Source organism: Coenobita brevimanus, chromosome 50, assembly GCF_032717465.1.
Source record: "Coenobita brevimanus isolate Jiangsu-jjx chromosome 50, ASM3271746v2, whole genome shotgun sequence".
NCBI lineage: Eukaryota > Metazoa > Arthropoda > Malacostraca > Decapoda > Coenobitidae > Coenobita > Coenobita brevimanus.
Window position 1 is genome coordinate 49,183,353 of NC_137003.1, and position 18,391 is coordinate 49,201,743.

Here is an 18,391-nt window from a genome sequence, read left to right on the forward strand (position 1 = left end):
TTTTCTTGTAAATAGTACCGAGCTATAACCGAATAAATTTTACTATTCTGTAATAACATCATATGCAATGTAATATATAATTTATACATTTATATCTACCATGCAATGTTTCAAAAATAAAAGAAGAGGTAACTTTCTGATAATAAAGCATATAATATTCCATAACCCCCAGGTTTTGACGGTATCGGCTTAACGCGGTCTCGGAGTCCCCTAGGGTACAAAAAATTGTCTAATTATGATAAATAAATGCAGCTCTGTCTCTGGTTAGAAACAGACGTCTATGCACATCTGAAAAACCTGACACTTAACTAAAGCCAAATCATTTTTTTTTTTTTTTTTTATCATCTTCCCGAAAACGAGAACTTTGCAAATGTATTTTCTTGAGATGTCCCTTCAAGCACCATAATACATTCCTAATAAACGTGACGATGAGCTTCAGCAACTGTAGACGTACTAGATAAACGCAGGACCATGTGGGCTTCACTATAATAGTGAAACATCGTGTGATAATCCGCAAGAAGTTTGTGAAGCGTCGTTGGGGCTTCGTCACTTCAAGCACCTGGGAGTCATGTGAAAATACTTCTATCTATCAATCTATATACCCAGGCTGCTTCCCCCAGGGAAAGGGAGGTAGCCGAGACAGGACGACACACTCCTCATTTACTCATTCATTCAAACACATTCATTCGCATCTTAGCCCCAAAGGGGAGAACGGACAGATCCTCACCGCACCACACAGCACAAGGGTCAACTGTGCAATGCAATCAGTGACATCCGCAGCAGGGCCCGACAGCAGAGCTGGTTTACCCCTGCCACAACATAACAGGCCCATCCCCTTACCCGCACCTGACCTGACTAGCTGATCAGACCAAATGCGGGAATATCCCCTCAGGGCTGCGTCATCACTTATTCCTTTCACAATTTCTCTCCATTTATTTCTGTCACGCACAGCCACTCTTCCTTGCTCAACAGACATCCCTCTTGCATCCAGCACTCTCTTCACACTGTCCATCCATCCTATTCGTGGTCTTCCTCTCAGCCTTACACCTCTCACATCAGATCTAGTTATCTATTTCACCAATCGCTCATTATCCATTCTCTCCATATGCCCAAACCATCGCAACACCCTCTGCCCAACTCTACCAGCCATCTCCCGAACAACTCCAGTTCTCCTTCGCACTTCATCATTTCGCACTCGATCCATACGCATCACTCCACACATACTCCTCAGACACCTCATCTCCATTACATTCAAACTTATCCTCTCTGCTACACCCATATTCCATGTTTCAGCCCAGTATAACACAGTCGGTACCACAACACCCTCATACAGCCTTCTCTTTACATCCATTCTAAGTGCACGACATCTAAACACTTTTTTCATTCCTCCCAGCACCTTTCCTACTTCATTTATTCTAATCTTCACTTCTGCATCTATTCTTCCATCCACAGCAACATGTGACCCTAGATATTTAAAACACTTAAAATGCTTAAGGAACTAAAATGAAGCAACATATAGGGCTTCGCTCGTGAACCACCTTGTGACTGAAAATCATTTGACGAGGATGCTCCCGCAGATAAATACAGAGATAACACGTGTCGCCTTTCCTTATTGGCTGGAAACTGGTAGAAGTGTACACCACCTCAAGTATTCTGCACTGTCTTACAGCTGAAGGCACAGCAGTGGAATACCATTGTCGAATCTGCAATTCTCTCTCTCTAGACTTCCGATAATTTGCCGTCCAATGTGCCGTCGTAAACAAAAGTCACATGACTCGTGACATCACATGCAAAAGATCTATTGCTCCATCAGGGGCGTAGGGACTTGCAGCTAGGCTAGTCAGTCCAAAGTCCCTGTCACACACAAACGACTCAAGGGCCGACCGCGGGGCGACTCAAGGTCGTAACGCATATTTTCATCGATCATCCCTTGATTTGCTGACAAAGCCCGGACTCTCTAGGGCGCTTGTGAGCCGCTGGGACGACTCGTCTGGCCTCACGACTTGCCAAAAGCCTTGTCAGTTGCATCGCAGTCGGGAGTGTCGTACGTCGGTCGTGAAGCAGTCTTAGCTCAGTCAGATGCGTTGTGATGTAGTCGTTGCGTGTCGTGATGCTGTTGTCGACAAAAAAACCGCTATGACTGTGTGTCCCTCATCAACTGACTAGACACAGGAGAGGTCCATGGTGATGCTCTGTGTGTCATTGGTGGTCTAGGTGTGATTCCCCGCCCCACACTGGATGTCATTGGTGGTTCAGGTGTGATGCCCTGCCCCATGCTTGGTGTCATTGGTGGTTCAGGTGTGATGCCCCGCCCCACGCTGGGTGTCAATGGTGATCCAGGTGTGATGCCCTGCCACATGGGTCAGTCGTGGGGGGTCATGGGGATGTTGTGGAGGGGTTGGGGAGCATTCCTCAAATGCGTCACGCAGTCGTCTTGCATTCGTGGGCGATCGTGTCACGGTCGTGGCTGACAAAAATTTGTTAAATTTCAGATTTGAAGACTCGTAGCTCCGTCGCCTCGTGGTCACTTCATGATCTTGTCGTGTTCCTGAGAACGTCACGACCAGTCGTGAAGCAGTCCTGACGTGGTCGTTAGGCAGTCATGAGCAGAGCAGATTCGGGGCCAGTCGGGAGACGTGGGAGCCAACTAGGACACGACCTTGAGTTGCGCCGCGGTTGGCCCTTGAGTCGCGTGTGTGTGACAGGGGCTCAGATGTTAGAGGTCTGTGACCAGATGTTAGCAGAAGTCCCAGCCATGCCTTGGATTTCAACCTTTGTAGTCCAAACTGTTCAGAGTGCCTTAACCCACTAGAACACCAGCAGTCCATTTGTTGGTTGTATTTGGTGATCGACTGAATATTTATTATTGTAAAGGTATACAGAGTACTTGTACAACAAAAAGAAGGTGGTGGGTCTTGCCACACACCTCCTTCAGCAAATGCAGCTTTAAACTGCAATGCAGTGGTTATAAAATTGTGGGTGTAGCCGCACGAACTTTAGCAAATATTAGTTATAGTAAGTGTTATAAAATGTAAATGAATTTGTCAGATATATTACAGGTGTGAGTAGTATCAGAGCAGTATATTAGTACAGCATGGCAGTATTTGCCACAGAAGACGATAACATTGCACCGCCTTATCAATGGGTCGTATGGGGTCAGTAAGTGATGGCCAAAACACCCACCAGCACGACACCATTCTTCTCCCTCTCTCAGCATCACTACTTTTGGTTATTTATTTACTTCATACGAGTCCTTCGGTGGTACACACTACTGTTTTCTTTTACACTGGCTTGAGTGGTGTATTTGTTAGCATCTATGACTAAGTCGTGGAAGATGTAGGCTGTATGGCTATGATGTAAATATACAAGCAAAATATGTATAATATTGAGTAACAGTGAATGTTGCCGATAAATGTAAGATAGATTGAAGAATAGAAACTATTTGTATGTATAACAATACATTTAAGTTTAGTGCTTTCTAAAACTTTGGTGCAAATTCGGGTGTTTACTGAGATTGGAAAGGCACAGATTATCACTGGTTAACCATGAGCTTTGCTCAGTCAGCGTAATAAGTTATAGAACATTGTAACCTCTCAGGTGGGGCACGTGACAGCCTACCTTCTGTAAGGCGAATAAGTCTGGTTCATGTACTGCAACGTAAGAATGTAGGTCAGTAAGTGAGTCCGAATGCTACATATTCCAGGTCAGAGAGGTATAAGTTGAGCTAACCATTGGACTCCAATTCCTTCATTAACTGATCCAGCTCTTCTGTCACTCCTGCCAGGTCTGGGTGCATGCCATCGAACCATCCTTAATGGGCTTTTCAATATGGTGTTGAGAAAAGGGATGTCATTAGGGATCTCCACTGGACAGCCCAGTGTAATGGGGTGTATAAAAGCCCGCATTGCTTAGAGGCAAAGTGGGGCAAGCGCGAGGGCCTGAAATCGAATCTCGGCCAGGACAGTGATTAATTTGTTTTATTTCGGTTATTACATTGGTTGGCAGCAGTGTGGGATGTGAGGCGAGGCCTTGAGGGCAATGATGTTTGTTGACAGTCTTACATCCCGAGGGTGAGCTGTCCGGTGTGGTCCGCAGTGCCTCCATTGGTGGCCTCCAATGAGCTACGCTACCACGTGAGCTCGAAACTGAACAAATTAATCACCAGGTGGAGAAAAGAGTGATGTGATGGGATGTATAATAGACCGCGTTGCTTAGAGGCAAAGCGGGGATCCTCTCTTTGGCTAAGTGGTAACGTGCGTTCATATAAAACGCGAGGGCCTGAGATTGAATCTCGGCTAGGACAGTGATTAACTTGCTAAGTTTCAGTTCAATTATTACAGCAGGACCTAACCCAGAGACTCCAGCAAGTCAAGACACGTTTGCAGAAACAGGAGGACGACTTTGTCAAGTCTAACATAGAAAGCGGGGATTCTGCAGCTGCGTGTGATGCGTCCGAGGTTTCCAGCCCTCCAGGGCCCTGGCTGGCGGTGGAGAGGAGCCTGGAGGTGGCCAACAGAACGCGGGGGGGTGGGGCGTGCAGAGGGAGAATCTATGGCAGCAACCACTGATCACTGTCAATGGTAGACTGACATATAATGGAGGTAGGCCAATTACTCTATGAAATATTCGTGAGAGAAACCAGGATTATTATTATTATTATTATTCTATCTATCTATTGCCAGACGCCTCAATCCCGTACGGGGTGGCCACAAACAAATCACCTCCACGTCGCCCTGTCCCCCGCTATTTCACTGCTCTGCTCTCAACTCACCCCCCCCCTCTCTCATATACCTTTCCACCCCATCCCTCCGTCTCATCCTCGGCCTCCCCCTCCCTCTCCCCCCTCCACCTCACTCACATACACATTCCTTGTCAGTCTCTCACCCTCCATCCTCTCCACATGGCCAAACCACCTCAGCGTGTTCCTCCTAATGCTTCCTATCACATCCACATCCACACCACAACGCTCCTCTATATCCTCATTTGTCAGCCTGTCTCTCCATGTGACTATTAAAATCTTAGAGTGTTCCACATTTCGGTATTCGGGGATAGCAGTCTCAGCAGACCCTCTGACCATCTGGACACTCTCAGGCTCCTGTGACACACTCTTAGCTGAATATACTCGTCTGGCGTTAACTGGAATAGAATACTATAGAGATGTTCTGACCATGAGAAGGTTGAAGTCACTCGCGTCTGCATTTGCTTTATTACTGTTATGTTTATTTATTTTACACATTCCCAGTGGGTGAGGTTGAATGGTCTTAGCCTTTTCAGTTCGGAGACTTCTTTTTATTTTTTTTCTTAATTTGCCAGATGACTTCATTTAGCCTAATATAGAATTTTTGGATTGAAGAAGTTAGATCGACGATAGTATTCATTAACCACTTCAGTACGAGAGGCCTTTTCGAAATAAAATAAAACGGTTAGGAGATGGCGATAGCGAAATTTACAAATTGTCATCGTACTGAGGGACTTGAGCCCATTCCCCCCCCCCCAACCTCTTTTCCACGTCTCGATCGATCTACGAGGGAGGTGGGCTGAGCGAACTGGAGGGCAACACTACGATACCTCAATCTTATCTAAGTTAATGGGTAAACACACACACACACACACACACACACACACACACAGGTGTATAGGAATAAGGTAACACTGCGACCCTACTACTAACATCAGATAACCTACACTACACAGTTATACTCTACCACTGTTTTCTCCTTCACCCACTGTACAGTACCTTTTTGACCAACCTCTTCCTAGTAATCACTCTCTCTCGATAGATAGATAGATAGATAGGCAGAGAGACAAACAGATAGATAGATACATTGATATAAAACGAGGTATAGGAATGGGGAATAACGTTTCATCCCGTTCTCACCAGTTAAGCCCTATGTACTTCCTTGAGAGAAAGAGAGGGAGAGAGATTAGCCTCTTCAACACGATGACGTATTTATTTTATTCTTGTTGCTGGGAACAGTTATTTTTAAAGTTTTGAGAAATTTTCCGAAATGAGTGGATGGAACACGGGCCTTATTAACCCCTTCGTTACAATACACCGCAAAATTGTTTTCGAAGCTAACTAAAGTCGGCTGTAGACAGCAAGATACGTCATCGAACTGAAGAAGTCAAACAACTTGAGAATAACAGTGCAATTCAGTACTTATATTAATGTTTGTGTCTCAGGCCACCATTAAACAAACCGTACTTCGATGGAGGCACGCAAACTCCCCATATTATATACGAGGAGCACTAATGGCTTCAAGGTAACACCGAAGATAAATTTGTGTTGGCGCAACGCGGTTTACCTTTGGGCCATTACGGTGTTTATGCGCTGCTTCCGCTGATGGAGATAATACGCCCTGAAGCCTTGAGGGGTGTGAAAGACTTCTAGTACTATCACAGCAGCCGGATAACGAGTTTTTTTTGTCCTTTCTTCTCCGTACGTCTTCTCCCGCATCCCCTTTCTTTACAGTTGTTACGAATGTTTACTCTGCGCACATTAACTAGGCGTAAAATTGTCATCTCTCCATCTTGAATGCTGAGCTATAGCAAGAGATTAACGCTGGAATTGGTGCCAGTCACAAATAAAAGTATATACATTGCAAAGAATGGAGGTCGTAGTGTTGTATTCTTCTGCCACTGAGTTCTGGGAAATGGGCTGCAAAAGGAAGAAAATCTCAGCCAAGCTAAAGTGAATGAACTATTATATATTCTCTCTCTCTCTCTCTCTCTCTCTCTCGTCAGGTTAGGAGTCTCCCTTGCGCCTCTTTCATAACCGATTTGTCTTGAGTATTACTCCTTAGTCTTCTCATTTATGCGTTTTATTTCTTTTCAGTACCGACATGTATTTAAAAAATATCACGTATGAGAATATTAACACAACATACGCAGAAATATGACCGACGAGGACAGGGGACTGACTTGGACTCTAGTTTATCATTTTCGTGCCTCTTCCTCCTCCTCCTCCTCCCTCATCGCCCCACCAAGGAATTTAAGTTTTTGGGTTGTCTGTAAGTCTGTCTATCTGCAACATTCTGGAAAACTACTGGATGGAGTTGCACTTTATTTGAAATAATGACTGAGGACCATCAAAAGAACAAGTGATTATTTATTTCTATTATTGTTAGCTTCTTCAGTTAGCTTCTCATTCTCGTTCCCGAGCTGTCTTCTATCCTCTTTCATCCTCTCCTCCCTTCTTCTCATTTTTCTCCCTCATCAGTCGCGTTTTCTTACTTTTACTCCTTCCACTTTCTGCTGACTGACTTTCATCGCTTCTCTGTGTGATTCCACTTTTTTCTCGGTTTCCCTACAGTCTACTTTATAATTCTCTTCCTTTTCCCCTTCCCCAGTATTCCCATCGTCTTACCCCTCTTCTTTTTCATCGCCGTTTACCTGCGTGCTTTTGTCCCCCACGTTTTCTCTTAACTTTTCCTTTAATTCATCATCTCTCTCTGTCACCCTTTTCCCCTCTTCTCAGTCTTTTAATTTTTCTTCTCCCGTCTCCTCTTTTTTCCTCGTCTTTGCCTTTTACTAAATCCTTCCTTCTATTTCAACGTTTTCTCTTCCTCCTCAGTCTTTATTTTCTTTTTCCTTCATCTTCTCATCTCCCTTCTCCTTCTCTTATCTTTATCTTTATTCAGGTGGCACAAAAGCCTCTGTAACACACCTCCTTAGCGATTTATTTTGCATATTGCAATTTAACATTCTCGTATTCGATTTATATTGTTTTTTATCGACATACAGTAGGCTGCATCAGCAACACATAAGAGGATATTAAGGTGCAATGCAGAGAAAATAGTTGAGGAGGAGGTGTAACGAAATCTCCAAAACCACTAAGAATACGGGCTAAATCCTGTCACAATAATCCCTTTTCTTCACCGTTTCTTTTACATTTAATCTCCTCTTCTTCTTTATCGTGCTCTCTTCCACCCACGTTTTCGTTGTCATCACTCATCATCAGTCTTCCCTTCCATTAACGTTTTTCTCGCTTCCTCAATTTCTCGGATCCTTCTTTCTCTTCCTCTTTCCTCTCCATTAGCTCGCCTCTCGCTTCCTCGAACACTCCGCCGACCTTTCTCTTCCTCCTGCATCCTCTTCACTTTCCCTTTCCTTCTTCCTTACTTTCTTCTACCTCTACTTCCTTTTCTTCTTCTTCCCCAATCCTCATTTTCCTTCTTCTTATTCCTTCTCTTCGTCCCCATTTGATTTGCTTTTTTCCATTTTTCATAATTTCTCCAGCACACTTCTTCCTACTTTTAGCTCGTCATTTTCCATTCCTCTCTTTCTCTTACTCTCGCAACTATTCAGCATGCTTAAAGGGTGCCGGAAGTAGAGAGGAGGGGGTAAGGGGACAGTTGTCCCCTCAGAACTTCTAGTGGGGGAGAAACAGAGGTTGCTGTCCACTATCTCGTCGTAAATTCATTACAGATATGTCATGCAGCACTAACGAGAAATATGAGTGCATATGTTACGATGTTTTGTTCTTCACAAAAGCCTTATTGTATCATATTCTGTCTACCTGGAATAAATGAAGACCATATATTTGTTTTCAGGGTAGCCACCATTTATATAATCAAGAATTTGAAGATAACGTCGAGGGTGATATATAGTCTAATTTCTTTTGGTTTATTGTTCTGATGGACCATTCCCTCCAGGAACTTCCTCTAAGGGGTGGCCAAATGATTGATGAGCCTCCAGTTCTCCTTGTTTAATCATTCACTCTTCACATCCTATCTTTCCATTACCTTCTTACACTACATCTCTTGTGTATTACTCCATTCAGTCCTCTGGACATACTGGAGGCATCCCTCTTACTCGTACTCTTGTACCTACTGTTTTACGCTCATAATCAGCAACGTTACTTCCTCTTATATGTATATCTATCTATCTATCTACCTATCGCACGATTTGTACTTAACCCCACACTGGCTGTACTTTTGCCCCCCACCTCCATTCCCTGCAATGCTTCCGGTGCTACTGACATGCATTTCCCATAATTTCATCTTCCTCTTCAAATTCGCCTTCTAATTCCCTCCTTTCGTTTTACATTATCCCCCTAGATCATCGTTCTTCCGCTAAATCAGCATCCTCTTCATTTACTTTGCTTCCTATTTGTGTCACCCATTTATCTGTTTTTATCCTCTTGCTTCATCAACATTTATTTCGGTCTCCCTTTTTTTAGATCTTCCTCTCCACTGCATTCCCTTCTTCCTTTATTCTTGTTCTTCGGCTCCTTCAGTATTCATTTTCTCTTCTTCCTGGTTCTCCTCGTTCTCTCTTCTCTCGTATTGCTTCTTCTATTTAGTTATTCAATTATTACCTCCACCTTTCACTGCCCTTGTTCCTAGCATCTCTCTCTCCTTCCGATTTATTCTCCTTTACTTATTTCCTCAGATTTTCGTTCTCCCTTTACTCTCATTTCTCCCGCTCTTTTATTCTCCCAATTCTTGTATTATCGCCTCTTCCTTCTCCTCAGCCTTGCCACCAAATTATGGGAATACGAAAAATGCGCGGGAAATTTACATTCAACATCCCACGATCCTGCAAATGCCCACTCAAGTTCACAGTCGCTCAACCAAATTCACAAACGTACCCGTAGCTAAACTTACACTATGTACGAAAAACTGAAATCGGAAAAAGAATCTCTATAATATCACTAAAACTTGGTACCGTAAGATATCAAGATTATCCCTAAAACATACTGAAAGTACCTCTGGAATGTGGCTTAATATAGGTAAAAAAAAAAAAAAAAAAGTTTGTATTGTCGCTCAGAGTTAAAGTGTGTCGTTAAATGGAAATGAATACCTCTAGATTTAGCGAGGAAAAAAATCTTGGCTGGTAACATTGCGGCCCGCTAGCCTAACATTACGTGAGTGCGAACTGTTAACCTGACGTCTGTTGTTGCGGGGAGAGAGAGAGAGAGAGAGAGAGACAGAGAGACAGAGAGACTGTTAATTCTGCCGCAGTGGACATGCAAGACGATTCCTGGCCCAAAACGAGAAAATACTGTTAGATTTACTGCGGTTAAGAGCTAGTGTCAAGCTCTGCCTGAAGTGGCCTAAAGACTTGAGCTGTAATCCCGTTATTCTACTATTACTACTACTACAAGTAATAATAATAATAATAATAATAATAATAATAATAATGATAATAATAATAATAATAATAATAATAATAATAATGATAATAATAATAATAATAATAATAGTGATAATAAACTACACCATCCTGACACAGAATAAAGCTACAGTAGATAATTCAGTAATCTGCAGTGTCGTTAGATTGTAAAAAATGAGGGAAAAAATACACGATTAATACTACCATTTCTACTCAGTCATACCTGGCTCCCAATCCCAGACCTAAAATTGCTGAAAATGAATGATAACGCAAGCACATCCGCAGCAACATATTCTTACTAAAAGTGACCGCCGGAACCGGCCAAACCCGAACGAAGATAAAGCGATATAGACACAGAGTGAGTGTGTGCAATGGGACCTTATTGTACAATGACCTAATGGGACTTAATGCCGCAAAAACTGAACTAGCAAGTGGGAAGGTCACAGATGGAGAGATGGATATTAGATGTATATACCTCCGCACACAGATTTATAAATATTACCTTCTCATGAAGGATGAATATTACATTGACATTATCGTTTGTTTACTTCGAGTGTTTTGCCTGACACGCCCAGAGGTCCAGTGGCAAAATGAACTGCAGACAGGAGGACGACCACCATGCACTGCGTGATGGGTACGATTTTTCCAGAGGTAATGCAGTTTTTCTAGCATGTAATGCTGATACCAGCGGCGTAGTTCTGTAATCTGCACATATATTTTGTGGGCTATTGTAGTCTAGCCTCGATAGAGAGAGAGAGAGAGAGAGAGAGAGAGAGAGAGAGAGTTGAACTAAACATATAGTGTGTGACAGTAATGTCAACAGAATACACATTAAGCAGTTACATAAGTATCCGGTCTCATCATGCGCCATTTCACAGCCACTCCGAGATTAATTCTTAGTTAGAAGGTAGGAAGCCACGTAAGGTATTTCATCATGCCTACCACCAGATAATAGCATTCAGCTGAAGGAAGTCCCTGCCATCTAGAAGGTTAAGAATAAAGAATGAAAGCGATAAAACTGGGCGGTGTCTCTCCGTAGCTGAATAAAATCAACAGCCGTCTTCGGAATGGAGGGTTTAATGGAGGTGGTTTTTAAAACCCTCAGAACGAGGGGTCTCTCTTAGGCAAAATCAAATCACCATGCAATTGCCAGAGTATAATTTTTAAAAGACGACCTCCAGTTAAAGGATCTAACTTTTTTAACCTAGACACCTTTTTCTTATTTTATTCTGACTAACGCCACCCTTATCAGGCTTAGGGAAGTCATAAGGTCCGTAAGCACGCACACACACACACACACACACACACACACACACACACACACACACACACACACACACACACACACACACACACACACAGAATTCCCACACACACCCGCCACACAACAGTAATAAGTCCTCGAGCACATTGTTTCCTCGTGACAGTCGCCCATTTCCCCCAGTCACCTCCATATTGTAAACATTACTTACTAAACACTCCCCATTCAGCTGTTCACTTTTTTTTTTTTTTTTTTTTTTTGGCAAGTATTATGAAAAAGTGCGAAGACAACTCTTCATTTCCTGCAGGTTCGTCAGCTGGGGTTATTTTCGGTCCCAATCATGTCTGCTGGCCATTTAGCTCCTCCGTTGTTTTCTTCCGTCTTGGTAATGTCGACTGTTGCATTAATAGCGGCAGGGCGTCTTTTATTTTACAACTTCTCCCTCCGTAAGTGTTTGATCTCCCGACCCGAAAAATGACGGGACGATCTGGGAGTTGTCTGAGTGATGAAGAAGGCATCACACCGTATTCTTATTGGCAAAGGAGTCTTCGTTGCATTTCCTTCTTAGCTATTTGTTTTGCATATTCCACCATTCTCTTGTCCTTTTTTTTTTTTTTTAATAGAACTGCAGGAGAGTCCTCTGCACAAAATTGTGATTGGTTTAAAAAGTTGCAGAATGGCGTAGTTTTGAAGATATAGACTATAAAACCACCAGTTTTATACGCGAACTATGGCAAACGGCCACCCACCATGTCGGACTTCAAAGTTGATTAGGCTCCACAGTCAATCCGTCATTAATCGTTCGTCCCTCCTAACCTAACCTAATATGATCTGACCTAACCTAACCTAGTCTAACCCAATCCAAACAAACCTAACTTAATTCAACCTATCCTAACTAACCTGAACGATTTGGGGACGAATGAGTTTCTGATCCGAATCGACCCTTTTTGTCTGTAAGACCACAGCCGACGTCAAGAAACCTACAGTAACTTGATGTTTTTGAGTCACATGCTATTTTAGCTGAATTTGGATGTCATGAATGCATCTTTAGTAAATTATGCAGTCTTTAGTTAATGAATTTACAAATATGAAAAATAATCCATGTCATTCCTTCAGTTTGTCCTTTTTTTTCTGTGATATGGACATAATTAGTACTAAAAACATACAGGAGGATTCTGGGATGTAATGTGCAAAATAACTTGCCAAGGACGCAATGTTACGAAATCTATGCCAACGAAAATACGGCCTGTCAAGTGGAAAGATGAAAGAGTGGGTTCTGTTTCTTCTTTTCTTTCTTTCTATTTTTTCTTACATTTTTTGTGGCTATGATGCGGTGCCAGGGAGCGGAATGAAAATTTGAGCGAATTATGATGGGAAACGGAGGGAATCTTGTGTTGTGGGAGAGAGGGAAAGAAAAAAGTGGAAGGTATACAAGGACGAGGACACAACGGTTACGCTGGAAAGGGTGAAGATGAATTGGAAGGATGGCAGTAAGGCTGGTGAGGAAGAGAAAGGAATGGAAGCCGAAACAAATTAGGGAAGGTAATGTAATACTGATTTGTGGAAAGGAAAGGCAACGAAATGAAATGAAAACTGAAAGTAAGATACGTAAAGGACGGGAAAATAAGGGGGGGGGGAGGGCAGACTAGATTAATCTTAGAAAAGGAAAGAACGGGAAGGGAAGAGAAAGGAAAGCAAAAAAAGAAAAAAAAAAGAAAGAAGGGAAGTGAAAGGAAAGCAGAGGAAAGAAGGGAAAGGATAGGGAAAATAAAACAACAGAAAAGGAGGGAAAGAGAAAAGAAATCAAAGGAAAGAAAGGAAAGGGAAAGGAAAGGAAAGCTACAGAAAGAAATGGAAGGGAAGAGAAAGGAGAAAATGGGAAGGGAAGGGAAAGGAAAGCAAAAGAAAGAACAGGAAAAGATGGGAAGGGAAAGGGAATCAAAGGAAAGAGAGGGAAGAGAAGGGAAAGGAAAGGAAAGGAAACAGAGAAGGGACGGGGAAGGAAAGCAAGAGAAAAAAGGAAGGAAAGGAAAGGGAAGCGCATTATTTGTAGAAAGGAAAAGACGACCGAAAAGGAAAAGAAAGTGGAGGAAGGGAAGGGAAGGGAAGATAAAGTCGAGGAAGAGAAGGGTATATGAATCTGTGGAAAAGCACGAAGGGAAAAGACAAGAACAGAAAGGAAGGCAAGGGAAGTAAACTTAAGGCACGGGAAGGAAGAATACGCTGATTTATGAAAAAGAAAGGATGGGGAAGGATAATAAAGGAAAGAAAAGAAAATGAAGGAAGGGAATGGAAGGGTATATCTGTGGAAAGAAACAGACGGGAAGGAAAGGGAAGGAAAATGAAGGAAAGAAAAGAAAATGAACGAAGAGAATGGAAGGGTATATCGGTGGAAATGAATAGAAGGGAAGGAAAGGAAAGGAAAATAAAGGAAAAGAAAAGAAAATGAAGGAAAGGAATGGAAGGGTATATCTGTGGAAAGGAGCAGAGGAAGGAAAGGAAGAAAAAGGAAAGAAAATTGGAGGAAAATAAAGAAAAAATTAGAAGGGTGCAATTATTAATTTGTGGGGGAGGGAGCCGAGAAGGAAAAGTAAAGAAGAAGAGAAAGAACAGAAGACAAGAGACGGCAAAGTAAGTGAAGGGAAAGGTCTATGAATTTTTGGAAAGGACGGAAAGGGAAGGGAAGATAAAGTAAACGAAGGAAAGAGTATTTGTATCTGTGGAAAGGGAATGACGTCAAGACAGATGTTACAAAAGAAGGACAAGAGAGCAGGGCGAAGGAGGGGAATGGCAGTGAAGGGTAGATTAATTTGTGTTCAGGAAGAAGGGAGGAGGTAAGTGTGACGGAAAGAAAAAACAAGAACAAAAAAATGTGATGCAAAGGGCAGAGCAAAGGAAGTGATACAAAAGAAGGAATATAAGAAAGAAAAGAAAGATAAATGGAGGGGAGAAGATGAGGTGGAGGGGGAAAAATAAAGACAAAAGAAACAAGGTGAGGTGGAGAAAGAATATGGGAGAGAAGAGAAAGACGGGTGAAGAAGACTCGTAATAGAGGTCTAGACATTTTACGTAGGTGAGAGAGAGAGAGAGAGAGAGAGAGAGAGAGGGAGAGAGAGAGAGAGAGAGAGAGAGAGAGAGAGTATATAAGACGGTGTGGGGGTGGGCTGAGGTGCAGTTCCCGCCTACCTTCCCTCCAGTACAAAGCCAGCATCTCTCAGGTACGTCTTTACATACAACTGTGACTTAATATGGAAGAAGATGGTGATGAAAGAAAAGAAGATGAAAAAGAAAGAATAAGAGAGGAGAACAGAAGAATGGAAAGAAGAGTGAAAAGAGGAAGTATGAGATAAAGATTAGAGAGAGAGAGAGAGAGAGAGAGAGAGAGAGAAAACTAGCCCCAGTAAGCGACCACAGCTTGTAAAAAAAAAAAAAAAAGTGGTGATTACATAATGTGTGCTGTAACATTAACCCCTTTACCACTGGAGGTCCTGCCGAAGCTGAGGGAAATCGTCTGGCGGTAGCAAGAACACTTGTAGCGTTAACTCCGTCAGTTCGATGGTGTGTTTCGTTATTTTATTCTTACCTTCAGACGATTTTCTTAAATTCAGAAATGACCTTTCATACAGAATGGGTTAGTGGAGGTTGTGCCGAACCCCGTCAGTTTGAAAAAATCTCTCCTAAGCTAAATAAAATCGTCTGAGGATAGTAATAATAACCTATAAAATACACCACTGGATTCAAAGGGTTAATGGAGACTGAGTCTAGTGTGGTAGGTGGAGGTGGCTGCTGTCCACTTACTCGATGTATCACTGCGTAAAGAGGATTGTGCACCACGTGGAACCTCATGATCAGTGAGACAAAAGCATTCGGGGCCGAATGCTAATCGCCCGCCAAAATATATTGGTGGCTAAGGTACAAGCTATCTGCAATCCAAATTTGAAGAAAATTGTCAAAACTCTACGGATTTCAGCACTGCATTGAACAAAAAAGCCAGTCCCTGTTAAATGAAACAAAAGCATTCGGAGACCAAATGCTAATCGCCCGCCAAAAATGTCGTTGGCCAAAGTGTACAAGCTACCTACAGTACACACCAATTTGAAGAAAATTGTCAAAACTCTACGGAATTCAGTCACCTCTTAACAAAAAGCCAATCCATTAAAAAAAAAAGAAAAAAAAAAGAATGTATGGTGGTTGGCACTCTACTGCCTTGCCTTGCTCAAGGTGGGCGATAACAAAATCAGTCCTGGTGGTCTAGTGGGCTAAGTCGCTTAACTGGATGTGGCCAGTAAATGGTTTAATTTTGAGGAATAGCTGATGGCTTTTACTGCTTACATATCACTTTCACAGACGAGCGACCAGTCATCTCACCTTGAATATCAAGACCAAGTCAAGCCCCGGACCTCTACGCTCCTGACGGAGCAATTTTTGCTTGGATGATGGGTGAATGTGTGGATGGATGGGTGGGTAGATGGACTGATGAATGGATGGATGGATGAGTAGATGAATGGATGGATGAATTCTCATTTACTACAAGAAGGGTGCTGAAGAGGGTAGTACAGCCACCCAGTGGCTCCACTATTCAGTTTTACAAACGTCTCTAAGTTCCCTTTCTGTCCCCGAAAAGGAGGATGGTGGACTGCAGGAGGAGAATAACTTAAGCCTGCAACCCACTGGGTTCACGTTTCAGACGAACCTGAGACAACAGCAGCAGCAGCTGCAACAACAACAATACTACTACCACTACTACTACTAATGCCACAACAACACCAACAACAACATTTACTACTACTACTACTATTACAACAACTACCACCACTGCTATTAATGCCACAACAACAACAACAACAACATTTACTACTACTACTACTATTACAACAACTACCACCACTGCTATTAATGCCACAACAACAACAACAACAACAACTACTACTACTACTACTACTACCACTACTACCACCACCACCACCACCACCACAAGTCCTTCACAACTTACGTACAATCGTCTGATGGTAGCAAGAATAATAAAATATCTAATAAAAATCTTGATACTGAAGAGTTAATAAAGTGTGATGGCATCCCAGGTTAATGTAAACTGACAGCTATACCCCATCAGGACGAGGGACTTCGCCTAGGTTGGATATTGTTTGTCGATAGTTAAATTGAAATCATAAAGACATCCTGGCAGTCATGTGCTGTATTCACTTTGTCTTTTCACCACCATTTTTTTTTTTTTTTTTACCACCGAATAATATGAATTCATCTCAGGTCAGACCTCTGACAGTGAAAGAGATGCAATTCCCTTTTCACTTAAACCTGATCCTTGCTGCCGCCAGATAATTATATGTGAGTTTAGGGTACACCGTGACAGGATCAAGGTCCGTCTCATTAAACCTTGCCAGTGACATGACTTATATATGCCTCAGTTATATTAAGGGCAAAGGATTTCAGATTAGGAGTGAACTCTGATAGTGAAGGATTAGAAACGCTCTCCAGTAACGTTTTCGGTAGCATTACGTGCTGTGTGTTGTTTCTTTCTACTGCCTGGCGATTTTATTCAGCTTAAAAAGGGAAAAGGAGGACATGTATCTTGTTCTGCCTAACTTTGGATATTTCCATCCAGCTTATCGATTAAGCATTTCCATGGCAGGGACAGCCCAGTTATGTTATTCTCGCTAGCGCCAGACGATTTTCTTCAGTTGAAAGTGAAGTACAGGAGCCTAAAAGTGTTACTTTTTCACCATTAACCATTTCGTCTTCGGGACAACTCTGATCTTCAAATGAGTTCATTAGGCTGAGAGGGAGTCATAGAAGTCACTAGGCACCCTAACATCTCTTCTTTAGTAATATATTTTGAGTGCTACAGTTTGGTATTCACTTGTATGTTTTTTCTCTATACATCCTTAATGTCAACATAATTTACTTAAATAATATGTAAGAAAATGTTAATCCTAGTCTACATGAATAGTATTCAAGTAAATATTAATCCCTTCAGCTCGAGAATGAAATTCTATATTCAATTATTGCTGCTACTAGACAGTTTTATCAAGAATAAAGGAGTACCTTCCCAGTGAAGGGGGTTGATGAATATTACAGTTAACATCTCCAGTTCTAAAAGTCTCCCTTAACTTGAATGAAATTGCTTGGAGATAATCAAAAATGAAATACAAATTACGTCTCTGGATTCATGGGCTTCATTTCATTATATTTTGCACACATGTTTTAGACCAAATAGTAAAGGATCATTTTCATGAATACAAGTGGTAAGGAAGAAGTTCTAGGGAAGTTTCTCAGCTGACAAGAATATGAGCCAAAGTGACTACGAGCCTGAAACTGATAATAGGTTAGATTTTCACTCCGCTATTAAGTTCACTTTTTCCCCCCTTAATATCGCGAAATATTTAATGCATCTTAGAAGGGTTTCCTCATAATAATGAAATTAAGAAATACTTGATTTAATTTTTCGAGGAGGGAAAGTGTCCCGGAGCTGAATAAAATCGTTTGTCAGTAACAAGGATAACGTAAAACAGTTGTTATCGTAATTAAAGGATGAGAGAGCTACTGTAATCTCTTCATTAATGGGGTGTTTCCTAACTTGAAAACACTCGTCTGGTCCTAGCAAGAATGGACTCTCAAAATGTCCTTGTAATAAATGGGCTAAATTTACAGTATTATATGAAATGACAACGCTCTTGAGAGGTAACTTTGGCAAAAACAGTTACAAGCATTTTGGTTTAATAAAATTAAAATAAGTGTTTATAGTATGCCTTCTCCTCCTCTTCTTCCTCCTCCTCATTACCATAACCGTTTTATATCCACCAAACATGGGGTAGGTATGGTAGAAAAAGGAAGCCTTAAACAATGTGATTTATAATCAATGATGAAGAGTATGAACCCTTTCACTACGATGGAGACTTCCTGTGATGGATTCCTAACGATTAACAAATTTTATTAGTAAATCAGTATTCGCGTGTAATTCAGTAAGCCGGTAGTCGTAGTCTACACCTAAATTTTCCC

General features: G+C 41.9%; 1 protein-coding gene across 1 annotated transcript in view; it reads left to right on the forward strand.

Moving 5' to 3' along the window:
• Nucleotides 1-3,828: 3,828 nt before the first annotated feature.
• Nucleotides 3,829-18,391, forward strand: part of LOC145399787 (uncharacterized) — a 36,220-nt gene continuing 21,657 nt past the window's right edge. Inside the window, exons 1-2 of the mRNA XM_080272336.1 lie at nt 3,829-3,879; nt 4,341-4,534. Coding sequence (XP_080128462.1) covers nt 3,829-3,879; nt 4,341-4,534 — 245 coding nt within the window. The remainder of the gene's footprint in view (nt 3,880-4,340; nt 4,535-18,391) is intronic.